Source organism: Apteryx rowi, unplaced genomic scaffold (assembly GCF_003343035.1).
Source record: "Apteryx rowi isolate R43461 unplaced genomic scaffold, aptRow1 scaffold_1, whole genome shotgun sequence".
Classification (NCBI taxonomy): domain Eukaryota; kingdom Metazoa; phylum Chordata; class Aves; order Apterygiformes; family Apterygidae; genus Apteryx; species Apteryx rowi.
The window spans coordinates 2,127,092-2,153,676 of NW_020447196.1; the positions used below are offsets into that span (position 1 = coordinate 2,127,092).

General features: G+C 37.7%; 2 protein-coding genes across 10 annotated transcripts in view; one reads left to right on the forward strand and one right to left on the reverse strand.

Moving 5' to 3' along the window:
- Positions 1 to 26,363, reverse strand: LOC112963428 (uncharacterized protein F13E9.13, mitochondrial-like). 9 transcript variants are annotated; one of them, XM_026060451.1, is made up of 10 exons: positions 25,952 to 26,357; positions 25,717 to 25,799; positions 25,037 to 25,215; positions 20,679 to 20,788; positions 18,684 to 18,864; positions 14,777 to 14,837; positions 14,227 to 14,291; positions 10,918 to 11,068; positions 8,673 to 8,800; positions 1 to 2,190 (listed from the first exon to the last, which is right to left on the reverse strand). In XM_026060451.1, exons 3-10 carry the CDS (start codon positions 25,056 to 25,058, stop codon positions 2,000 to 2,002), a joined length of 909 nt encoding a protein of 302 aa, XP_025916236.1. In that variant the 5' UTR covers positions 25,059 to 25,215; positions 25,717 to 25,799; positions 25,952 to 26,357; the 3' UTR covers positions 1 to 1,999. The 9 variants fall into 9 exon arrangements, 7 of the variants coding, with proteins under 7 accessions (XP_025916236.1, XP_025916246.1, XP_025916283.1 ...); XM_026060470.1 differs by lacking the exon at positions 1 to 2,190 and adding an exon at positions 4,170 to 8,301 and having other exon boundaries at positions 25,952 to 26,359; XR_003252607.1 differs by lacking the exon at positions 1 to 2,190 and adding an exon at positions 9,277 to 9,393 and having other exon boundaries at positions 8,707 to 8,942; positions 25,952 to 26,363.
- The window catches only part of CCNE1 (cyclin E1), a 13,639-nt gene continuing 12,752 nt past the window's right edge, over positions 25,699 to 26,585 (forward strand). The window contains exon 1 of the mRNA XM_026059736.1: positions 25,699 to 25,853. Within this exon, the coding sequence (XP_025915521.1) occupies positions 25,699 to 25,853 (155 nt within the window). The remainder of the gene's footprint in view (positions 25,854 to 26,585) is intronic.

The following is a 26,585-nucleotide window of genomic DNA, read 5'->3' on the forward strand; positions in this document are numbered from 1 at the left end:
TAATATCTAAATTCATTCTTTATTATTATTTTTTTTTTCCACAATAAAGAGGACGTAACAAGGAACTCATTATTTAGGCTAAGAATCTAGAGAACAAATCAGATCAACGCTTTACCTGGTAAATATATTTATATCAAAATATGCAGAGGGTGAATGAATGCAAGGAAAAAAGATTTAGAAAGTGTCTTCAAGATCCTCAGATATTTCTGTACTGCCTGTACCTGCAGCTTTGAGTTAGAGCTGGAAATGGAATGAAAAAGAAGATCTAACTAACTATCGTTATGCATGTGGCTGGTACAAGGCTGGGTTAGCTTTCAGCTACAATCCGCTTTCTGATCACTATGAGGAAACACAAATGCTAGTGCTGTCAGAAGAGAAATGGTGGGGACAAGTGGCTGGGATGGAACCACGATTTTTGACGGAAGTGCAAACACACAGCAGATTAAAATGCCCGTGTAAATATGGACCTAGAAAAAGTAGTGCCAGCCACAACAAATAGGCACCTGAAAGGATTTCTGTGCATTGGACCTTTGTCAGCCTGCTTGGGAGGAAAAGGGAGGTAGGCAGAAGAACRCCAAGGCTGTCACAGGGTCTAAAGAATCTGTTTTCTAGGAAGACAGCACACCAGAGAGATCTGTCTACTTCTCAGGGGAGCCAGGTGGCAGACAGACTAGTCCAGAGAAACAGCACCTGAGAGGAAGACTTAATCTCGGGTTGCGATGTTTTGGAATCACTGTTATGTTAACAAAACTAAATTTCCTGAAAAACCTATTTCTGCCTTTGAAAGGAGGATGCACCTTTTGTTCAGGGGAAGACGGGCACTCTGCTAGCTGACACACAAAATGTGTTTGCGTACTTGCTTTGACATATACAGTGCAACTTCCATTAGCATCAGCAGAAGCCTGATGCACAGCTGTCAAGGAAAGGGAAAGAGATCCTAGAGGACAACCTTAGCTCACAGTCCCAAGGAATGAAAACATATGCCCACACTTTACACATCCACAACACAACAGATATTCTTTGTTATTTTTTTTAGACTTCCTTAGGGCTTAAAGATCAAATTGAAGTACAATCCCTTATAATATACACAGTGAGACTGTCATATTTTCCCCCACATTTTACAGGAAAAATGAAAATCTGTATTTACCTTTCAGTTTTGGTAGAAAGGCTTTCATCATAATTACACCTGTGCGTATAGGAAGGAACCTGGCAGTTTTTAACATCCCTAATACTAGTCTGGAGAGGTACAAAGCTGTAGGAGCTTGCTGAAAAATAGCAATAAACCTTTATTAAAAAAAATTTTGTGAAAACATTTTGACTAAATTCCAACTCTACTTAAAATGTAATTAAATATTTACATTTATTCTCTAATAAGTATTATAAGTAAATCAATTTCCCAATTATCTTAAATTTTTGTATGGTATACAATTACTACATTTTTCTAATAAATGCACAATTCTAATGAAAAAATAATGATCTTGAACTTTAATAGAGCCCTTCATTTGAGGAGATGAAAGTGCTGTACATTCATTCATTTATTATGTCTTACAACCCCCCTGTGATGTAGGTACTATTATCATCATTTTACAGATGGGGAAACTGAAAGGCTAATTAACTTGTCCAATTTACAATGCTGTTAGCTGTAAACTTAGGGTGTCCTATTGTACTCACGTGTGAAAGAAAACTCAGCTCATCCTGTGATGAATATTTACTACAAATTCTTAAACTCCATAAGCATTTTACTTATAGTAGAGAATATATTACACAAGCTGTCGGAGAGTTTGGTTTTGCAGATTTGAGTGCCTCAGAAATATGCTGCCTAGAAACAAACATCAGTTTATTTTAAAACGTCATCTGGTTTCCCAACTAGCTATGGAGATGATGTGCGTTTTCATTTAATGTTATTAGCCCTTCAAGTGCACATTTGTGTTTTAATTCTGTACAATGTATCAAACTCCATTTTTACACATACAAACAAAAACACTGTTTGCTAACAAACTCATTCTCTCAGTTTTCTTATGTGATCCATAAATTTCTTTACTCGGTCAGGATCAACACCATTCGCCCAGTAACCTTCTTTCTTGAAATACGAACCAATTATTACAGCATTTGCATCCAAGTAATTCCTCACATTCTCCAGAGTCACTCCAGACCCAATCAGCACAGGAATCTTCACAGCATGTTTAACCTCTGAAGTGAAGAAAACCAATATTAGCGTTAAGTCCTCTGACCTCCTCTGTCCAGTCTTTAAAATTCTATCAAGGTAAGCGTCAAGAAACTCATGATCATGGTTTTCTTACTTCTGCTAGAGGATGAAACAACTTCTCTAGGGAAACCACCTTCAGCTTTGAGCAACTGTTAACAAAATACCATTTTGCCTTGCATTCTGTCATTGTGTGAAAGGCTGCAAAATAATATTCCTGGCCACATATCAGAGGATGGTTTCAGTGCTACGGAAAGTTGGGTCTAAAAACCCCATAGCTATAGTCCTCTTTTTTCTCAGGGGACCAGGGTCCAGAAAGATTGCTTGGCAGAGAATACACCGTCTTCAACTGCATTCCTTCATAAATTCATTTTTCTCACATGTCCCTGGTAAGAAGAGATGCTGGATCCAGGAATTCTTTGCACAGCAGGACTAGCATGGTTTTGCTGTACCCCGGGCCCTCTTACTTAAAGTGACTACTACCATCACACTTAGAGGATCCGTTGTACTTATGGTACTACACATACGTGGAAAAGAGCTATGGTTTACTGTTTGTATTGCAGTAGCACCCAATATAGATTCCAGACAAATGAGGTCCATTGCCTTAACAGAGGATTTACTCCTGCTAGAGTCACCCTGCCTCCTGTGGATTCCTAACTGCTTCTCAATTTCCTCTCACCTTAAAAGAACTGAACAACCCCTGAAAATCTTCCTATAAAGTAATCAAAATACAGAAACAAGAGCAAGATGCCGCTCTTGTCTGCATTTATTATATCAGCTCATATTCTTTTTTGCAAGCGTGTGGTGAGATCATTAGAGTGGCAGAACTATCCAGTAGGGCTATGCTCATTACAATTCTTCAGTCATCAGTTTAAATCACAATAATGGGAGTTGGTCTGGTGTATATTCCTGCCAGGTCTCTTTGCTGAATTTATGCTATGTAGTTATGTTGCAGATGATCTTCAGTGAAGAAGCAAAAAAAGGGCCTTATTCCCATGAAAAGGAAAGGAACATGCTCTCTACTTCACAGTAAATTTCAAGGGACATGGAAGTAGGAAAGCAAGCAGTGGTCATACGGACTACACTGATAACTCCAAGACAGTATTGATAAAGATTTCTTCTCTTTCTATAAATTGCAACGGAGTAAAAAAGACAAAGATTATTTTTTCTAGACATAGTATGTTTTTCCATCATCTGGCACATCACCTGATTCTACAAGGACAAATGGGTAAAATATCAAAACAGGGCTCACACCATATTACCCCCTTCACGCCTCATGCACAGGGGTGGATTTCACTCAGTGTCTCGGTGACCATGTTTGCTGTGAAATGCATGCATGCCGAAGGATCCTCCCATACAGAAACTGATACATGGCTCAGTCAAGGAAACTCACATTTTTAGACTGAAAACAAAAGGGGGTGGCTTTTTGGACCATGGAAAGGTTCCCCATGGATAAAGAACAGGTAATTAGACAGTGTTTTCTGAAGAACACAAGTCAGTACCAGCTTGGGGGGGGAGGGAAAGGGCCAATTCAAGAGTTACTAAGCACCTTTCCCACCCTTTCATTTCAAACTGACCATCCTAAGAGTCTCTCTTGTGGGACTGGTTGCTTCATTGCTTCCTTAAAGAAATGTTGCCAGACATTATTTCTGACCTTTAAAAACATATAAATGGCCGTAAGTGGGATAATAAGCCAATGTAAGATGGTTAAAGCTTGAGGCAACTAGGGAAAGTGCCTATGTAATATATAAAAGTCTGCTTCAAAACACTGTTTATATTTAAATAAAGTTTCATCAGATGCCAAACTTATTAATGATGCTTCAGGAAAGACTAATTATTTATCACCTTTCTACTTCACCAAAGAAAGGGGATCAAATAAACTAAAATTCTTTTTCGGTCACACATCCTACTGTTTCTCCATCTAGGAACAATAACCACTTGCTGCAAACATTTGAACACAAAAGAATAARACCATACAACACAGTCTTTATGAAGAATTTTAAACAAAACTGGATCACATATATATTATTAAAGCAATGGTTATTTCTATGCATATTTTATACTCTGATAGTCATCCTTTTTACAGCAACAAAATAATTCATTTTTTAGTTATTTATAACACTGTTAATGAAATCCTGTTCCAGAAAAATTAGAATTTTATTTATAAAGCATTTATGTACTCTTAGGAACATCAGATTTGCTTTACATAGATCCATAATTAAGGTGCTACAACTGACCATAGATTTGCACAACTGTACTTTACTGCATTCCCAAAGGAACCGTGTTCCAAGTCAATCTTTGTTTTTATGACAATACGTAAGACACATTAGCAGGTAGTTGTTTCATAATTATTTCCCATCAGCAGGAAAAACGAAGAACCAAATTATCAAACAGAGCATGATCACAAGGGTGTGAGACAATAGCATAGCCCTATTGGGCAAAGACTGCAACAATGAAACCTGAGACTGACACCAAACTATCAAAAACCCCAAAGCTTCCCTACGTAGCAAGCTGTCCAGCGCCTGCTGTGATCCATACGTGACACATGCTGTCCACAGGCAGCTCTTCCTGTGCTCGAGTTTCATTCAGACAGGCAACGTGAAGGATGGCAATAGGAGTGCCCTGTCTATAATAAGCCTAGGATACCTAATCAAGTATGCTGCAGAAATTTTAAGTCATTTCCAAACACATCAAGGCCTAAAGTTGATTAGTATAAAATGACTTGTCTATTGGCTTTGTTAATGCAAATTCTAACTTGTAAAAGAAAATAAAGCAACAGCAGTGAGATATGCTTCTGCACGGTGACGTTCAGTCATTGTTAGATGTCTCTAAACATAGAGTCTTGCTTGAAATGTTTTTCAGCTTTCTTCCTCTGATAATATTTTTTGACACAGAGAGAAAAGGAGACAATTTTGTGATGTTAAAACAAATAAATCCCAGCATTTACAGAACTKGCACATTTCGCTACTTCAATAAACTGTAACTAGAGGGCACTGTGCTCTTTCTTGTGACAGTACATCTGCAGACGTCTTTAATAAAATCATATGAAATAGTGCTTGGTTGCAAAGCGCAATGAAAACATTTGAACTATGGTATGCACAAGTTGCATGAAATAAAGGCCAAATGCTCCTAGCTTGAAAACAATGGCAAAGAGCAGTGTAAAAATAAGCACCACCGGGCCAATAACTTGCTCGACTACTCTTCTTTAACAGCTTTTTCATATGCAGTAATCACTGTACCGTACACAACACTGTTTATGGTAATGCTCCACTGTAACGCATTTTAGTTTTTAAATTCAAAGGACTTTTTTCCTGTCATTAAATCTCAGGCTTACAAAAAGTACAGATCAGAGACTTACATCTCCTGTTTATCTATAGGAGGGTACTGTAAAGGCAGCAGCCTTTAATTTGACTTAAACAGACCATCAAAATGTGGGAGGGCAAATCAGTCTTGATGCCCCTTGTCTGAATGATTACAAATGAGGTGACAGTCATAGCCAGCTGTTGGTTTTTGTGATATCCCCTGGTTACTCAGCTGAGACCAGCCACTTTGTTCATACTGATAACTACCCAGTCATTATACAAAGGCTCTGGTCACTTAAATATGGACTGGATTTGAATCAGGAATTTAAGCTGAAAGCATTTATACTCAAACAGCAAACCTGATATATTCACACTCTCCAATCAAAGAACCTTTTTACAGTGTAACAAACTGGAACAAAGTCATATAACCTCTTAAATGGAAATATGGTCTGTTAAATAAATTAATTGTAATTCAAAAAGCTCAGCTATAATTCCTGCTCCTTAATGACCTGAAGGCAGCATTAAGATTTTTAGATCTCCTGCTCCCATCAGCAACGGTGCCTTGGCACACATGCCGAAACCAACTCTTTTCTATAGCAAGGTCAGTGCTCACTGTAAGAGCAAAGCCTGCCAGTTGCCATCAGGAGCAACATTGATAGTTGCCTACGAGAAGGTAGCAAAACAACTACAAACAAAAGCCTACTGAGCACAGCTCTCTGGCTTGACAGGGAAACACTCATTTCCCATACCCCATCACAAATCAGTCAATTTAACACACTGACGCAAAGAGACTTCTGCATTACTTCACAACAAAGCTGGAAAAAAGACAGGACAAAAATCTCATCTGTCTTTCTGGTTCTGCTTTCAAGAGATGCTTTGCAGTGTGATGAGAGGTGCCCAATTGTGTGTATCATCATAATACAGCACTTCCAGTACTGCACAAATTCATGAAATACAAAATTTCACTCATGTCAACACCAACTTTTGTATACTGTAGATCTGATTCCTTTTAAGAATCTGCAGACATAGATGTGCCTAATTTGTCATTTCCTTATAACCTTGAATATTGATTTTCAAGTTCTTCTCTTAACTGTTTTAAGCCAACAGCCTTCTTACGAGATGGCCTGCTAATGTCTCAGAATCCTGTGACCTGAGTAACATGAATCCATGATCCTCAGATTCTCGCTTCATACCACAAATCCAAATATAAAATTTGTGCGTGTACTTCATTACAACTGCCAACTCTGATTCATTTTGTTCTTTGGATCCAGAAAGAGAACAAGACTGAGACTGACATTTTTTCACAGGAAAGAAAAGAAGAATTTGTGGTGTTGTCTGGCTGGGTTCCTGTCATAGAAAAACCTATGGGCCTACAGGACAGGTTTTGCTCTGATGCATGAAATCAATGGAGGTTGCATGCGTATATTGGAAAGCAGAATTTAACCTAGGATTTTGCCCTAAGACTTATTAAATCCTTTTTTTTTTTTAATTTAATCTGCATTAAAATGAGGCGACATTAATTAAAAGCAGTGATGGAACTCTAGATTAATGAAATTTTGCAGTCTCGAAAATATACCTAGCTTTCAGCGTGATCTGTTCTATGTATCATTTCTAGTTTATGATATGAAAAAATCCCAACTAATTCATGAGCTCAGTATTCTCACCAAAACATCATTTTATTTTTAACATCAGTGAACTGAAGTATATTCATTTATCATCTGTTCTTTGACCAACAGTTTGTTTAATGTATATAAAATGAAAATCAATTTTGACAAGTTCAACATGTCTTTTAAATGCTGATAAGCATGTATGATATGGGTAAATACCAAAAAAGCTGAATGATTTCACATTATTCCAAATGTTTGAGGCACAGGTCTCTATGGCAAATAGGTAAAGTATGTTTTTCACCTGCTTTTTCTTCTTTCGTATGACAACAAAGAAAGAATAGCAACTGGGTGGTTTAGACCAGAACATGCTAAAGAAACAGAGCCCATATTAATATCTTTCATCCTTCAAAAATTATTTTTGCCAAAGGTACTGATATTTTTTAAGTTTGACCAAGCATGCACTAATTAATTCTGCAGATTGATCCTTACCGGTGATCACTGCAACTTGGAACAGAAATTGCTTCAAAGGCAGCTGTGGATGTCCAATATTTCTTGTAACTTGGCCACATTTGAATAAAAGTGATATTTTTCAAACTTGTTTTGGCTAACATTTTAGCTAGCATGTTTTAAAACTCCAGATTAGACAGATAAATATACTTTAATGCACATTAACTGGACTTCCAGCTTAGAGTTCACCCTGATCAACTAATTAATTGAATACAAGTCACTGTCTGCAGTAGAACTTTAAAACATACTAGGCTAAATGATGTCAGCAAAAGTAAAATCTTAAAAAAAATACACATTCTACTTTATGTAGACAAACTCTCAAATTCAAGCCATTAATCTAAATAAAATTAGTCATTAAAACAGAATGAAAATTCCAGGATGGGAACAATCTAGTTTCGAGAAGACAGTCCAAATCTATGCCAATATAAAAACATGAAGAATCATGTAGCACTTCTGCAAAGGTCAGAACTCACAAGTCAAATGCCTCTCCCTTCATAGGAAGTCCACAACATTTAAAAATTATGTAAATATCGTATAGTTTTCTAAGAGTGAAGTAGTATTCTTTCTGAAAATCTTCTAAGCAGTATTTTCCCTGGTATCACTGTCTGGAATGTTACCAAATTCAAATGTCCCCTTTTCTGCAGGACTTGCATCTTCATTTTGGAAGATCTAAATCTTTCCACTGAAAAGAATTTTTTTTTAGTTAGTTAGCTTTTTAGTAAGGCTATGACATAACTTTTTCTTATACTAAAACTTTTCAGAAATTGAACCTCATTGTGTAAAAATGTCAACCTCAGTATCATTCCATTTTATAAAAGCTTGAAATAATTTTCATTTTTATCCCACCAAATTGTTGCTTAGATACATATCACAGACAAACTAAATAGAACCTCAATCACATTAGTTTTGCTGTATCAAATCAAACTCTCTAGAGAAAGCAAGTTTCTTTTCTTCCCCCCTTTTTCAGGAACAGCAGATATATAGATTTCTCTCTACATTAATCCAGAAGCTGATTCACTGCCTGTCGTCCGACCTTCGTATGACAGCTCTCACCTTTCAGCTCTTTCGGATCGGCAGGCATTGCAGTAGCTGTTCCAGTCAATATGACCCCATCAGCCAGGAAGAGCTCAGCCGCCCTCGCGGTCTCGGCTACGCTGACATCTGCCGTCAGAGCGTGAGCACTGTCAACAGCGGAACGTACCCTCTGGTTACTTTCGGCACGCACATTTGTTATCCATCTTGTTGAATGTTTAGACTGCATTTCTTCATCTTCCCTGCTGTCAGAACAGCTCAAGGGAGGCTTTTTAAGAGAGGGTAAGCATCCTGTTTTAAAATGGGAAGTAAGATTGCAATATGAACGAGAGAGAGAGGGGAAAAAAGAAAAGCATTTCCATCGCAGTGTCATAATTGACTGACCTATCGCTCTGGGTCTTTGCTCTGTCTCTGAACAACAATTGCTAAGTGTGACCTACCAAGCAGAACTGAGGCATGTTGAGCAGCTGCATTTCAGAAACGTTGAGCGCACACAGCTTCTCTGACTCCAGGCGGGAGTTATGGATGTTCAGCCATTCATGAATCAGAACCCCTTACCTAGAACTGAGTTAATACCCTCCACTTCATTTCATGAAGTCCAACTAACACGAGGTATACTCGCTACCTGTAATATAGTCACAGGGATCATCTTCGTGTAGCAGTTGCTGCAAACATCAATCACCTGCATCTTATCTTTGAAGCAGCAGTCCTTGGTATATGGGAGATGCACTTTGCCTGAAAYCTACAGCAATAGCAACTTTTGTTTTAAACAGTTCTAAACTTTGAAAGAATTCTAGCCATTGCAGGTTAAACACCTCATCTTCTGTTTTCTACTTAAACAGAAATACAGAAAGACCAATGGCTATGGCCAATCTGTCACACTGATGAGCGGTGACAGAGCCAGGATGGAGACTGCCTTGGGGCAGCCTGTGCTTTGCCCTGTGTGAAGCAGCAGCACGTGCTCATTCTGCAGGGGCTTGCACTCATGGTGCTGGGTGCAAAAATAAGTATACTAATTCCTCTTCTGCAGCTGCAGAAAGACAGGTCTAAATTAAGTATATAATACATATAATGAGGCGGAAACAGGACGAGCATGTGGAAGGTAGCTATAAAGAAGACAATAAGACTATAAAATAGTTTCTCTTGATTCAGAGAACGGGAAGCTAGCAGCTCTTGCTGGCAGGTATATATTAAAACAAAAAAAAAAAAAACCAACCCCAAACAACCTGCAAGTCCTTTAACCCCTCCTCCTCAGCTTAGGAATCTCACTGAAACAAAAACCTCTTCCTCTCTCAAAAAACAAACCCTTCAAACAACAAAGAGTGCAATCCAAATGTCAATTTATCAATTGTCAAGACAAAGAAGAGATCGCATGATACTACATCAATTTTGGGAAGAAGTGTAATGCAATGTATTTTTAAAATAAAAAAAAAGTCATTAGAAAGAAACCACTCTGAAGAACCTTAATTTGACCAGGTTGCATTGTTTCCTCTATATTCTGAAACAATTAGTTTATTTAAAAAAAAAAAACTCAGTTGTTTAAGATCTTCAGGTCATTCCCATGATTATCCACATACTATACACAAACATTTTAATTAGGTTATTTAGCATGTATAATACATAACATTTGAACAGCTCTTCTGGAAAAAAAAACAAAGACTGACATCTAAATAGCTAAAAGTACCAGGTGACAATTATGATAACATATGAGCAGAAGAGAAACTGGATTCATCTGTCATAAGTTCCTTTTGTTTGATAATCATAGAACATAATCTGTACACAGACAGCACTGATTTAAGTAGAAGGAACCAGTATTGTTGGCATGAAGGGAAAAAAGAGAATCACTTTCTAAAATACCAAAATGTTATGACTTAGATGCTTTGCATGTGGCAACTGCTTGCATAACTAAAAATAACCTTGGATGCTTAGCCTCCTGAAACAAAATTTTTTTTAAACATAACAAACATATATCTAAGGATAAAACATCTCACCTGGTACCAAATGCAAGACATTTACAGTCTACACTTACAAATCTTAAAGGTTAAACAACTGCAAACCTCATAGATGTAGCAACCTGCAGCTTACAGGTGCAAATTTATCTGTAAACATTTCCCCTAATAGCATTGCAACACCATGTTTGAACAATAAAGTTCTCCCTATATCATTAACTTTCCTGACACTAAATAGATGTAAAAAAACAGAAAATGGAGAAAAACATCTGATCACTCTTACATTAACATTTATATAAAATATTTTTCATATTTACCTATGTTTCTTTTTAATATCAGCAAAAATCTGAATGTTCTCTGCTCCAATTTGTTTTCTGTATCGTAGCAGGTTGCCTGCACAGGCATTTATAATCCCTTCATCGGCAACATGAGAAAACACAAACCCTTCAGCTCGGATGAAATCAAGATCTGGGGGGGGAAAAAAAAAAAAAAAAAAGAAAAAAGCAATATTTTAGCCAAAAGTGAAGACTGAAAAACAGAAACCAATCAAACAAAACACCTTACTACCCTTACTATTTGGTCTCAGCACAACTTGTTCCATGTGGTATAGGACAAATCAACCTTGCTCTCCCACATATTTACATCTTACAGCCATTATTCTCACCCATATTCTCTCTGAGCTCTTCTTTCCATCCTGCTACCTCCAATTCCTCTCTCTCCCACACAGTAGACTAGTTTTTCTCCTTGCCCACACAGCTCCTTCCTCTTTCTCAGCCCCATCAGTCCGTACACCGTGGCTCAGCATCTGCTACTGCGAGCCCTGCCCCTTGCCATGAAGTGTCAGCAGTGTATGCCAACCAGCCAGCAGGCAGGCCAAAAAAAMCCTCCTTTGCCCTAATGATGTGGCTTCTCTGCAAAAAAAAGGGCATTAACTTGGGTCTCTCCCCTCTTCCCAGACACTCACTTTCATTATATTACTTCCTCCTTCCCATGTTTTTCTCCTCTGTTAAATTCGACTGAAACTGGCCAACAGGTTAAAAAGCATCAGGGACATGGAGGCAGACAGAGGAATAGCATAGAACTTCTTTCTTTAGCAAAGAAAACACAACCTATGGTGCATTATATATAACCTATTTGACTCTCTATTTGAATGTAGCTTGGGTTTTCTATACAGCACTACATTAACAAATTACCTCTTGAGCTGTGGCAAAGGTACAGAAAACATCAACTCTACCACAACTTAGCAACACAATTTCAACCATGTTCATTTATTCTTTCAATTAGGAAGCTTTTGTGAGATGGAGGCTTAAGAGGAAGGCTAAGGACAGAAAATGACTTTACACAGGCCATTCACCTTCTATCAGGCAGCACTACACAGCCTTGAAATACTTTTGTATTGAAAATATCAATGCCTTGGGCTAGGGTGTAATGAACAGCTGTTAGGCACAAGAAAATAGAATTTTGACTCCTTTATAGTATTCTACTCTTCTCTCCAATTTTTCCATAGCCTTGAAGTTTATTTCACCTGTCACTTAACATACATGTAAAGACTCTGCACTAATCTTCTGCAGCTTTTGCTGTTCTTCCAGTTTGCTTTAGAGATTTTTCCCAGGCTCTTCCGAAGTTCTGCTGCTTCTCCAGTTTTGGAGTGAGCTGCACACTTAATTAGAGCTGACATCATACCAAGGAAACAAACACATGGGAAGGCAGCCATCACGGGTGCAATTCCACCTCCCGGAGAACTGCTTAGGCAACAGAGGCCTCATCTTAGCACATTTCCAATACAAACAGAAATGAGATCTTTACAATATATTTATCAAATGACAAGGTGTCTGTTTATTTTAAAAGCTAAATTTCAGTTTCATTCCAAAAGTCCTGAAGTTGCAGAAACAGAAGCTTATGCACAAGAGAGGAGAGTCTGTACTGCTTAGCAACACGGATTCCGACTCACACGATACATCGCAGATGGATGTGAAATCAAATATGAGCTGTTCTGTGTCTTGAGATTAGCAGGTAAAAAGCATGGAGTGTTCTCAGGGTCCAGAGACAAGAATGTATCACAAGTATAAAGGCAGTAGTAGGTACTTGGCAAGAAATGCAGTGCAAATAACTAGATTGAGATTCCTGTACCTAGGAACAAAAGCTGTAGGTTCTATTTAAATGACTCAAGTTTACAGTGTATTTCAGAGTTAAAATAAGATAAATCAATTCTCCTGCAATTATAAGACTACTGTCAAGTCTAGAAATCCATTAAATTTTCAGCAATCATAATCTCTACCTTAGGACAAGGACTATTCATTCAGTAATATCATTTACTGAAATCGCTCCTTGCATGTTGTTTGTTGATGTTTGAGATGTGCTTCCTTAGCTTAGGAATTTGAGACTTTCTCCTAAACATTAGAATAGTACTTAGTTTAACAGGGCTGCGCTCTCTATCTGGATCTTTGGGCGCTACTGAGATACAAATTTTAACCAACAGTAATATGGTGTAGGCACCAAATCATTACCCTTCTGTTTTATGAAGCCATAATCGGATTCCACTAATGAATCAATTTTTAGGCTCATAAAACTGTGAGAATGATACTATTGCTTATTTTCACATTTGGCAAGTTGAAAAGTAATAGCCGTTAAATAGTTAATGGCAGTTCCATTTCTGACTTATATGGGAGCAAAAAAACCCTTGTAATCTCACTGGAAAACAAGAACAGGAAACTTCCAATGAAATCCAGTAAACAAAACTTCAAGACTATATTAAGAACATGGAATCAAGTATCCAGCAGTTGCAGGGCTTGTTTAAGGAAATAGAGTTTGTCTCTTTTTCAAAACCTAGTAATCGTTATCACACTACTTTTAGTTACACAGCTCTGCCTAAACAGCTGTGAAGGTCTATCAATTGTACAAAAAAGCCTTTTTTTTTCCTTCCCATAACAGTTGATGAATAAAAGAAAAAAAGTCAGAGATTGAAACACTTCTTTTGCTGTGTTAAAAAATATTGCAAGACTGATTTAATGGAGGAAATATTACTTTTATTTTACCCTGTACCCATGTTAGATACTACAAATGTGCATATTACTGCATTTTAACAACACAAAATTGTGAACTGGATATAATCATTAAGAAGCCCTTTCTAGAGTATGTTSCTTCCTTTACAAAGTCAAAAGGAGCTGGGAGCCAGAGTTTACTGCCTTCATAGAAATAGGATCTGGCCTCTGCAAGGTAGCAGCTCCCGGCTGCTGCTGAATTTTGAACTGCTTTACACAAAGGCAAGATGTTGCAAGGTGAATTTACTGGTGGTATCTTATTTCCTATGAGCAGTAAATCCTGGCTACCAACTCTCCTTGACTTCCTAATTCAAAAAGAATCTGAAAAACACTGATTTTGTGCTGAAAACAAAAACTCTGAGGAATACTGACTTTGCCTGCTACTGATGCTTGAGGCAGAGTCTGCATGCTGTGCAAGACCCTTTACTACTCAGGGCATCGATTTGCAACAGCTCCTTCCCCACTCAGCACGAACTCCAGGCCTGGGAGAAGCAGCATCGCCAGCCGAGTCCTCAGCAGCATCTTGCCCAGAGAGCCCATGGCGCTCGCTACCTCGCTCTGCAGGCACTCTCACGAAACACACACCTGCACTCTTCCTGATGACATTCCCAGCTGAGCTGCTCCTCCCCAAACCATGAGTATGGTGATACCTAAAGAAACAAAAAAGGCAGCATACAATTCTGCCCAATTCCACCTCACTGTAAACACTACCACAGGGTCTACGAAATAGGAAATTCGTGTGAGGTATGGCTCTCCTGGCGGGTGTGCAAGGGGAGAGGAACAGAGACTGTCTCCTGCAGCAAGAACGTAATTATAAAAGACTTGGAGATATCTGGGCATCAGCTGGTGTGAAGCCTTGCTTAATCAGCTACCAACCTCATCACTGCTGAAGACTAATTAAGAAATGGCAACTGCATGGGATTTCAGCAACATGATCCTCAAAGAACAAAGGGCACTTTCACAGTTAGCTGGAGATGGCAGAAGATAAACTTTTAGAGACTGAATCCAGATTCATGGAGAATGTAACACAGGCTCATCCAGATGTAGAGAAGCTGCATTTTGTAACAGGTGCTACCGTTCTTGCTCCTGATCACCCAGACTGAAGATCCAGCCAGAACAGGACACTGTAACTCACCTCTGGCCTGTGTGCCCACGTTTTCCACCCCATGGAGTCAAGATACAACAGGGAAGCGTACCTGGAATATGGGAAGCATTCCCACATATCATTACTTAGATACAGCTCTAGGGATCATTTTATGCCCCAAAGATCAGCAGAGGGCTAGGCCAATGTATCCCACAACGCCAATGTTTCTGAAAGTTCTTTTCACCATTAGCTTTGTCTCCCTTAGATTAATGATGGGTCAATTTTTCCAAACACTGCCACATTTTAGTAATGGAGAACACAGAATATGTGCAAAAGGATAACAGGAATTTCATCAGCATATTTTCCCTGTACTATAAAGGCTCTGCATTTGCTCCGCAAAGACTTACACTGATAGATTAGAGCCAAGTTGAACATCTCATTAGTGCAAGGAAAAACATATATAGCAGCTGAAAGCTTTTGGATGATTCCTTTAGAAACAACAGTCTTCCTCTCTAATGTGAATAGTGTTTCATAATTAGCAAACTTTCAATAAAACAAAAGCCATGTAATTTAGAAGTAGGTCAACAACAAACAGCATGAGTACATAGCAGACAGTTCAAGCATACAAAATAGTTAACTTCAGGAAACAAGACGCACTGATAAATAAGTAAGGAAAAGCTAACACTATGCACAAAACCTGACCCAGACTCAGTGAACATATATTGGACATTCCTGAGCACTGAAAAATGATAACCAGTAATATTTGCTAAGCAAAAAATAAATAAGGGAGAACTTGTATTTTTATCTCTTCTGCAAATGCTCATAGGGCCCTACTTATATGCATCATTTGGTTTCAACCTCAAGCAGATGTAGTTAATTAAATCAGAATCTACGAACAGGAAATTATACACCTTTAAAAACACATGGTACACCTGTTAATAATGAACCAATTGAAAAGTAACCCTAGCAAACAAATTCTGACACAGTCATCATCTGCTTCTCCACAAAGGGCATTTTAGTTTCATAAAACAGGAAAGAATGAAGATAATACAATCTTTGGAGGATGTCGTTAAAATTAACTATTAAGAAGGTGCATTTGTCTAAAAATAAGTATTTGAAGTTAAGATGGCTTCCAGTCAAAAATATAAATACAAAACTGTACTTTTCTGTATTATGTCCATGTTTTGAGGTCTATGGTTATTTATAGATATCATTGCATTTTAAATTTAAAAGCCTACATTAAAAGAATATAAAAACTGAGCAGGAAAGGACTTAAATATTAAGAAAGGTGTGACGTGAATCTGCCCCACTATTTGTGTATATAATGATATTAATTTTTATATGGGCTAGTATTATCGTATTAGCCTTTAGGACAAAAGGAAAATTCTGTAACTTTTAACAGAACTTCCTGAAAGTAAAACTGAAAGTGAAAGATTCCCCACGGTTAATCCATCATACTGATGTTCGTCTGTGTGCCACGGGACGGGAGAACACGGAGCTTGCTAGCAAGACCTGTGTTAGGAAGAAGCAATGGCCTGTAGGACACCTTTGGGGCAAAAACCTCACTGAACCCTGATCTCCGGTCATTCTGAGCCAGAGAGCATTTAGCACTGATATAATAGCTGGCAAAAACCTCTGGGGGCAGGAAGGAGATTGGCAACAACTGTTTTGTCTCAATGGTTGTTTTTCGACAACCTGAAAAACTGCTCATGTTGACAGTTGTTTCTTGTCAGTAGGAGACACAGAGGACACACAGATTCCTCTTTTCTTCCAAGATCCCCCACTACTTTCCAGCCACTGTCTCACACTTTTGCTGAAGCTCCCCACAAGAACACATTTGTTGGCGGTATTCTTTCCTTTAGGTGCCCAATTTCCAGATGCTCAAATATAAAGAAACAAAATAGATTTTTTAAAAATTTTCTAAACTTTCTTAGCTCCTCATCCCTCAATTTTATAATTGTAATTTACAGATTTATCCAACAACTTGTTAATATGCTAGAATTCAAGAATCAAGAATTCATTCAAGAATTTAATTTGTTACTATTTGGTTACCCACAATATGTTTATTAGTGTGTCACTGATGATGAGTTCCTTCTACTTACACTGGAAACTTGCTGATTTTTTCCCCCTTTACAAAAGAAAATTGTTACCTACATCTAAAGATCACTTACTGTTTCCCTGTGCAGCTCTCTTCGGAAGGGTTACTTCTAACAAAGACAAGAGTTTCCACAGGGGAAGTGAAATGACTGCATAGTAGCAGGAGATGCTACATCTGCTTTTTTTTTAGGTACGGCACCTTCAGCAAGTATGTTTGTAGTGAAAACTTGCAGGGCTTGCTTTATTAATAGCCACCTCTAAAGATCATTAAAATTGTATTGATATTAAAGTTGCTACTAAGTTAATACAGAAAAACTTACCAAGTAGATACCCCCAAAGCAGCACTCGCTTTAGTATGGCTTTGCTTAAAATGATTCTTCTTTTCTTTTTGCTTTCCTGTTCAGTGAACTTGAGACAATAATTCTTAGAGAAGTGCAATAAAATGCATTAAACAGTGGTCTTTCCTAGTTGCTGTTCTCCAGTTACAGAGCAAGCAGTGCAGACCAGTAGTAGAGCTGAGGAAAACTCAAGCCGTCCAGGAATTCTCTCCCTCATTAATAATTGCTGAGAAGTAAGAGAAATACATAACCCCCACATTATGTTCCCATTTTAGTGATCAATTTTGTTCCTAAAGGGATGCATAACCCAGTAACAATCTGACCATGGTTTTTAAAAATAAGGTGTGTAAATACTTTTGCAAATGCCTAAGCATCTTCAGTATCCTACATGCATACAATCCTTAAAACCTAAAATACGACTGGATTTTATTGGCTTTTTTAGTTCAGCTTTCATAAAGGTTTTAGTACAGAAATAAAATTGGTTTTGTCAGTTTGTCAAGTAGCTTGATACCTTAAAAATGTCAACTTCTCATTCTAAAAACACTCAAAACAAACTGAGTTCAAAACACATCTACTAACAGGAATTCCCCCAAGAAAAAGGAATTCAAGATTTTTAGAACATATTCAACCTRATTAAAACTGTCACTGCAGATAACTTCATCTATATTGTTTTAATCAAATATGTTTCTAAATTAATTAACATAAATATCTTTTACTTTCTTACAGAATTCTGCAGTTTAAAAAATCTGTACATTCAAAAAAATGTGCAACTTCACTGTCATTACATATGCTGTTTGGGTAAACACATACATTACCCCCTCAATTTATGAAGTATTTAAGCAGTTCTAGTCTTCCATATTAGACCAGCCTCCATCTTTAAATCAGGAAATGTTATATATGGAAAACTAAAACTCCTTCAGAAGGAGTAGGAACAGAAGGGTTAGCAAGTCTAGGATTCAAGCAATACAGATAGATCAATTTATATTTAATTTTCCTAAATGCATTTTGATTTTAGGTAGTTTGGCTAGCAGTATACTCAATTTTTAGTTATCATACAATATGGCTTTTTTCCATTCACTCATAAAAAAAGACACACAAAACTTAGTTTTAACAGATAACAGTAGTAGCAACAATGTATAATTAGATACTGAAACAGGATGCTTAACTACAGAGGGTTAAATTAATCCCCCAAAATAATTTAACTGAAGTAAATAGAGTTATGCCAAAGATGGCTTTTAAACATGAGTAGGTTTAAACTAATCATTATATTCACACAGGTTTCACCTAGAAAGCAGTGGCAGTGGCCTTGGGATTTTTAGCTGCCTGCTACTGAAGCAGTGCACAAGTATCATCTATTATAATCAAGTAGGCATCTTTCTCAAAATCTAATTTCTGCTTTTTCAGGGTACAGTGAGCTTTTCATGTCTCATTTTTCATGGTATCTATGTTAGTACAATGCACAATTTGCAGAGAGTAAATGCCATAGCAAACAACAGTAATAAGTGATGAATCATTTCCATTACCTGCCGCAAGAGCAACTGCTATAGCCTGTTGATTTGCAGCGCACAGAATCTGGACGCCCAGCGGGAGACAGGGGCAGGTTCGTTTCACTGCAGCGCTAACGACCGTCATTGCTGCCGTTATTTCAGGCCCAGGACAAACTGTGTAAGGAAGATCATGCATGTTTTCTATTATCAAGCCATCCTGTGGAGATTATTATAAAGAAATACGATTACACTGGGAGAAAAAAAAAAGGAATTTAAAAAACACAGCTAGTTTACTAGTATGTTGAGATTTGTATTAAAAGGCGCACAAAGTTTAAAGATTTTCCCTCAAAGGAAGGATTATTTATAGTAAATTGTGTTGATGCATAAAACCACTTGTAAAAGTGCTTTCATCAACAGCACAGTATTTGGAAAGAAATCATGAAGAGAAATAAATGTGATTTCAATTATACATTCATCAATTAGGTTTCCTTTGATCTGTCCTAAAATGTGAACTATAGGGGAATGAGTTAAATCACATACCTCATTAAAAATAGTGTAGAGTCAAACTTCAATTATCCAAATGGAATATAGAATATTGAGTATATTTGGATAACAAAGGGTTTAGATAATCAAGGCAATTTTCAATTCAATTAATGTCAGAAGATAAGTGTTATTTTGGGTAAATAAAGGAATTTTTTGTTTGACTATTACTTCCAATGTACGTATTACCATAGCATTAACAATTTGTATTTCTCCCACTCTGGATTCAAAATTACTTGAAGGAAGATACTGCTATTTATTATCTACTGTACCTCTCACTCCACATGGGCATACACTTAGCAAACAATGGAGTGACTATAAAATACTCTGCTGATATAATTTATATGATTTACTGAAAATCTTCATACATTATCTGGTACCTTGTACTTTTTTAACCATTTGTATAGTATGCACTAGAAAATTCTCAACAGCTGCAAATCATATATAATTATGTCAAGGACTAATAACATGAGTGAAAATATAGCCTTGGAACATATTTCAAGTCTGATGTTTTGCATTTGAAGTGAGAATGTTAAAAGAAGCTAGAAATTTCTCACCTGCTTCAATCTAAAAATACAAAAAGTTTAACAGACAAATTCATTGTATATATAGAAAATAAATCCTATTCTCTCTGGAGTTTTATCATACATCTTAATTCTTAAAATGAGGGCTTTGCATTTCTAAGACATTCTAACTGAATCAGAATAGAAAAAACAACATTTTAAATTAAAAAAAAAAATACAACCAGAGATTAAATAAAGAAGTAGGGTTAATAATAACATAGAGAATCAAGAAGGAAAAAAAGATTTACTTTTTAAAAATTACATAAATAACGCTTCTTCAATATTTGTTGTACTGTAGAAGCCCTTTTGGCAGTAAAAGATAAGGCAGTATATATAATGCAGTCAGCATTTAATGGCTGAATTACAGGCTAAACCACAGACATCATAAATGAACACCTAACATGGACAAAGGGGAAAAGAAAACTGAGAATGTAAATGCTCTCTTGAAACAATATGGTAAGTCCAAGACCCACAAACATTCAAAGATAAGGAACGGAGGACCATGCACTAGAGTACAGCTGCTTTTACCAAGTGACTTACAGCTAAATATTTATATGCACAAAATACACACTCCTTAAAAACAAAAGGTTACACCTGTTAATAATGGAATAAATAACCAAACACTACAAGCACCCAGCGTCAGGCCTAGGTATCACCTGTTGCCTCAGAATTCCCACCCGAGAAACCTCAACCAACCAAAAGAAAACCAGGTATGACAAATGGCCAAAACGTCTGCACTTCATTTTGGGTTTCCACGTTCAATTCAACCGTTCCATTTAACACCCACACTTCTCCACCTGTGATCTGAGGCAGACAGGGGACAAAGATGACAGTCTGCCCTCAACAAAATTTCCAGAAATTAAATCACTAACTTTTAGTAAGTGTCTCTGGAATGCAGTCAGCAGTAGCGTAGCAAACCTAAACTCACCAGATGGTCTTCTTGTACCTCACTGCCAAGAGTGAATTCTTCAAGGTACCAACAGAAAGAGAAATCCCTTAGCCTTCTGCCCTCTGTACACACACACATATAAGGTCTGTCTATGTGAAAAAGTAAAGCTGGTCAGTAGTGATATGCGGCAAAAGTATTAATGTAGGACTTTAGCATTTGACATCTGGTTTTATTCTGATTCTGAAACTAAGCAAAACAAGAAGAATGCAGTAAACCCTCAAAGCCAGGGGATTCCTTCAGGCCACAAACCCTGGAAACCTTTGGTCCTCAGCTCAAGAACGCTCGACTTGGCAGACTTCACCAAAACCTGTACATCCAAGGAAGTGCATGGGCAAGGAGTTCGGATCTACAAACTAGAAGCCCCAGACTTTCAAGGTAGCTGAGAGTCATCCTCAGCAGCGCGCGCAGGAAGCAAGGCACCCAGGAGCAGGTCTCCAGCCGCTCAGCTTCTAGAGAGCCAGGCTAGGGGCCGAAAAACCAGGAGAACCAACTGACAGGAAAACTGAGCTTTCCATGAAACATTTCTATTTTGACAGCTCAGGGTTTGCACAAAGCAAATTATTCCATTAGATATGTTAATGAATTAGTTTAGCTAAAAAGTAATAAAAAACTCTAGCCATACTATTGCGCATAAAACAAACACCTCACTGAACTCTAGTTCAAAATGCATGGCCAAGTCAGGCAGATGGGAGGATTCCAGAGTTTCTTACACTTCCCTTAAACTTATTACACCCACTTTTCAATTTCATCTGTTTCTATGCCCCCAAAGTCCAGGGTTACAGTGAATATTATTTGTCTTACTTTAATAGTGTGTTATTCTTCTGGTACCATCAGATAGACTATGTTCTTTTGCATATTATGTTTTGTTTAATTAAAAAAAGAACAACATATGTTCTGCAATACAGAGAGCTGAATTACAGATGCATTAACTCAAAGCTTTCTTTCATATTTTTGTATAAAAATATAACACCACAGATTTCTGTGTTTACTGAATATATATGTATATAAAACAGATTTCAGTACTATCAGACAGCTAATTAAAATGGTGGAAAGAAAACAGTTATGCTGAATTAAAGTTCTTGGAACTTAAGCTTATAGTGCAGAAGTCTATGGGAACAGCTACTGTATTACACATTCCAAAACAGAATTTATTTGGATAGTAAGAGATAAAACTCTACCAAATATCTCTTGTATTTCTTTTCCATTGAATATTAAGATGATTTATGTGTTGTTTTATAAATAGAACAGCCTTATTTTCAGTAATTCTCAAACAATATACTTTCTTTTTACTTTGAATGACGTCTAAAGTGTTACATATGTGCAAAGTGCCTCTTGTATCAGTCAGCTAGTGGATAGTAGGTCATTTAAATAGCTCTCTGATTATATAGAAAAACAATTTCCTTAGTTTTATTTCACTTATAGGAATGACCTCTTAAAACACTTCAGCTACACACACATACCACTGCAGAAAAGCCTCAAGAAAAATATACAGTTATAACTCTATAAAGCACAACCTGTATAACAAACATACAAGTGTTAAGTCAGCTCCTTATCTAACATAACTTACTTATGGTGACTTTAACCTCAATGTTTCCCCTAACAGGAAGGCCTCACCTCCAGAAACACACATATCAATAAAAACCTATGTAAGTTTAAAACAACTCCTGTTTCTTATTGAAAGAGGTGTGTTGTTGGTTTTTTGTTTGTTTGTTTCATACCATTTATTAAACAGGTGCAGGTGTGTGCTGAGATGATCACAACCCCTCCTACCACCACAGCCATGTGCCTCTATATAAAGGAAATTAGACACCTTTGTAAAGTATTTTTCTGTGCCCAGGTATAGCTTCCAAATTCTACAATTCCTTTAAAAACTACCTGAGCAAGAGATCTCTATCTTAACTTAGGTAAGCAGACACCTTATGTTCTTCTCTATATATCATAGGTGTTCGAGTACAGAAATAAAACAAGGATCAAATTGATCAGAATAGCAACAAAGGCATCTCCAGAGACTGTACTGGCAAAAGAAGGAAACGTAAAATCTTGCTTGGTGAGAAGCATCATAATACTTGGAACTCAATACTACATTTTAAAAGCACAAATAAAAATAATTCTTTTTGAAAATGTGTATCTTTAACAGTCTTTAAAGTCAGCTATTCAAGTTGCTGCAACTAGATAATAATGTCAACTAGTAAAGCTAGTTATATCAGTGAAATTAAGGGGCACTCTCACTCTGCTTTTTTTCTGGCTACAAAGCAGGCTTCCCCTAGGCTGCACTGAGTGAATAAAAGTTAAGTAACTTGCACTGTATTTTTGCATCACTCTTTTTAAACAAAAGCAGATACAAATGGGAGGGATCATAATGTCTCATAATTTGTTGCTTATAAAATCTTGTCCTGGAAATTTCATTGTTCAGTAATACAAGTACAAAGCATATACGTCTTGAGCACAGATGGCTTCCTATCTGAACACTCACTTGTTTTCATTATTGTGTTCCAATATCACAGATCTCTCATATTTATTATGTTAAACAGCTCATGTGCCAGACAAAGTCACCTTTTTCTGAACAAAAATTTATTGCCAAGTGCAATATATATTGAGTGGGTGAGACCATATACTTCACTTTTGAATGTTAACACCATACTTCACTTTTGAATGTTAACACCAATGCAAGCAATTTCAGACAATATACTAACATCTCCTGGTGGTAGCAAGATGGTTACAGATCTTAGACTACGGTAAGCAGCATTTGGAATTACTGTCAGTGAATACATCCATGAGGGGAGGGGGAAAAAAAAAAAAAAAGCTTTAACTTTCTAGGTGTTCTCCCACATGAAAAACAGACAGTTTAACAGTTTACTCTTGAGTACTGAGGGGGAGAAACAAATATATTCCCACTGGGAAGCAAGAAATCTAATTTGGAAGAGCGAGGATCTYGGTGCAAAAGCCAGGAAGCTCTTGAAGAATCTGTCATGAAAGCCTATGCTTCTCTCAAGTACTGAGGAAAATACTAGACAACTGAATTCCAGAAAGTGTTAGGCAACCATACTGATATTTATGGAAGCTCTCTTCATTATCTCTGACCTTCATGCATTAATAAAAGACTTGTTTGTCATACAGCTGTAACACTATTGTGTATGGACCTACAATTTCAGATACTTCACTTTAGAATAACCATTGTGGAGTATATACTGACCTTCTTAAGAATCCTGCATGAAATATATTAAGTCCTGAATTTCTTCAGATCTGTAGAGAAATGACTGTGTTTCTGTCATGCACCTGTCTACCTGGGAGCTAGTTCTAAAATCTATTAGAGTTGAGTCATTGCAATACAGTAGGAGAAGAGATAGACCAGTTAGCCCTGAAGAGCAGGCTTTATTACAACTGTTGAAAAGACAACGAGGTGTAAAATAGAAACTAAAATTTTGTGGTAATAGTGATTTTAAAGTTTCTCTTAAACTTTCTTCAGCTTTTTGCATTTCAGCAATGACAGTAACTGCATCTCTACACTCCCTCAACTTTACGTATATTTAGTGCTTCCTCTCTGCTGCTAATGGTTTCAATGTATAGCCAGTATGTAAGGAAAATGGGTAAGTAAGTATGGAATGTGTGACAATGGCTTTAAGAGAATTATAGATCACTTGTGTAACCACTTCAACTAACACAGGAAGACAGACTAACTAGTACTTGCCACTAACTCATACTTGCCACTCTTCTGATGTGGATCAAACCACACTATACCTCAAATTGATTTTGTAACCATAAAGAAAAGACAAAGTCACAGTACAGAACGCAGAACAACTTTACATACTTTCTTTCAGAAAGTATGAAAAGGAAGAAAACTGACTTATTCCATAGATCTTTCAGTTAAAGATTATTCTGACTGGGTAGACATCTTGCACATGCCCAACTGGCTCACGGGCACTTAAACCTGCCTGTGTATAGATCATTCTTCCACACTGTTTATCCTTTCAACAATTCACTTCTCATGACTTTTTTCTAACTAAGCCTTGCTCTGTTCATAACCTACTTTGACTTGTTGTCAAGAATTTTGACTTTGGCCTTCTGTAATTTAGATTAAGTTTAGATTCAGTCTTGTACTAACTGTAAAGTATAATTTAAATTTATGCTATAAAAAAGATTTCAAGAGGATTGTTCTTATTAAAGTCTGGCAGAAAACAGTAGCTTAGAGCACTGACTACTTGTCCATTTAAGCCATTTTTAAATCTCAGACAATAGGACATTACCATGCCAACAAACTTATATAATACTGTAGGCAGGTCAAAGAAAAAGCACACCAATGCATGAAGACACAGTGCAATGAAATGTTTAAAACATACCTGACCTTTCAAAAGGACACATGCTCCATTTAAAAACTGCTGACCTATGAAGATTACACCACCACCTTAGGTCCAATGGCAATTCAGTCAGTAGTACCTGCCTTTTCTCGCTTCTGGCTGAGAGTGGCCTTTTGGGCCTTCTCTAGATATGCAAAGTAGGCAAGCTCTCTGCCAGGGGCCTATAATGGAAGGATTAAAATGGGTAGAAAAGGGCCTAAGCAGCACAAATACAACCATGGGAGAATGCTATAGCCCACAAGTGACTGAGCTATGCCTGTGCACATGCCATTCCTCCATGACTTCACAAAAACAGTGTGTGGCACAGAGCTAAAAATATAGTGGCTCGTCAAGCTGGAAGAAGCCTCCTACAGCCAAATACCTAGAATGCTAGCAACACTTCATGTTGCAGTCAACTTTCCATCTGCTTTTTCAGCAACTTGAACTGTGCAGCTTTTTCAGTTGTTCTGCATGCACACGATACATGGCTTAGCCTTCAAAACCTAAGGTTTACTTACTATATTAAAGCTACATCTTGTATTTCAAATTTCTTCCTAAACTCTGTGCTTAAGATGCTTTCAATAAGTTCTAGGTATACCTGGATTCAAAGTTTTAAAGACTAGCTATGCAGAAGCAGCTTTTATGTAAATACTGCCATAGGAAGCATGAAAGCCAATACTTACAACTCCAGCATCCCTGTAAGTTTCTGCCTCTTGACAAGCTTGATCAACGATCTGGGTCAGGGGAAGAGAACTTCTTGGTGTGCCTGCAAAAACAATGCTGCTTACCCCAGTGCAAGGGGAAATCAAAACCATGCAGAGTAAGTTTTCAGTTAAGATAACTACAGGGGTTAGCACAGTGAAATAGGCAGGAACAGGTACACTTGCTAAAAGGCTGCTGTGCCTCATTGTGGCATACCTTAATGGCATCTCTTTCCTTAGCTGAACTTGACATATCTGCTTTCATCATTTGGCTCCTGAAACAAAGCTCTCAGACTTGAGGAACATCCACTATAATCTCCCATTGCACTGGGTCTGCCCTTAGCTTGTCATTACTGTACTTATTATTGCTAAACCTTCATTAGTGATGCTCATGCAATGCAACCTAGGGCAAGAAAAGACCTCTGGGTCTGCAGAATGCCTATGCTAAACATGGGTTAACTTTAAGTTAGTTCAAGCAATCTTAAACTCTAGTCTGCAAGGTTGATAGCATCCAATGTTCAGTCTAGGACTTTCTAACAGGAAAGAACATTCAGAATGGATTTTGCTTGAATTCACTGAATTTTCCTCAAGATCAACTCGGAAGTCCCTTGTGATATTTGGGCTGCTAAAGCCAGGTACCGGGAGTCCGGGATCCGGCCTTGGAAGAGTTGCTCTGACGATTTCTAGTCCCGCTTTTCTCGCGGCGCTCGCTGGACGCGGGGCTCGGGCGCTGCTTCTGGGGAAACGCGGGGCAGGGCGGCTCCTCGGAGCGGCCCGTCGGGCAAGGGTGCGAGGCCCAGGCGGCCCCGGCGGCCCCCACGGGCGCGCGGTGCCTGCGCCGCGGGCTCCCG

Bases quoted from the DNA above. Each gene is read 5' to 3' on its own strand.
- LOC112963428 (XM_026060451.1), bottom strand. From the start codon at position 25,058: ATGTGTCCTTTTGAAAGGTCAG. The intron at 20,789-25,036 runs GTATGTTTTAAA...TTTTTCACATAG, and splicing joins GTGTCCTTTTGAAAGGTCAG to ACAGACCTTATATGTGTGTG. The intron at 14,838-18,683 runs GTAATGGAAATG...CCCATATTCCAG, and splicing joins AGCAGTTGCTCTTGCGGCAG to GTACGCTTCCCTGTTGTATC.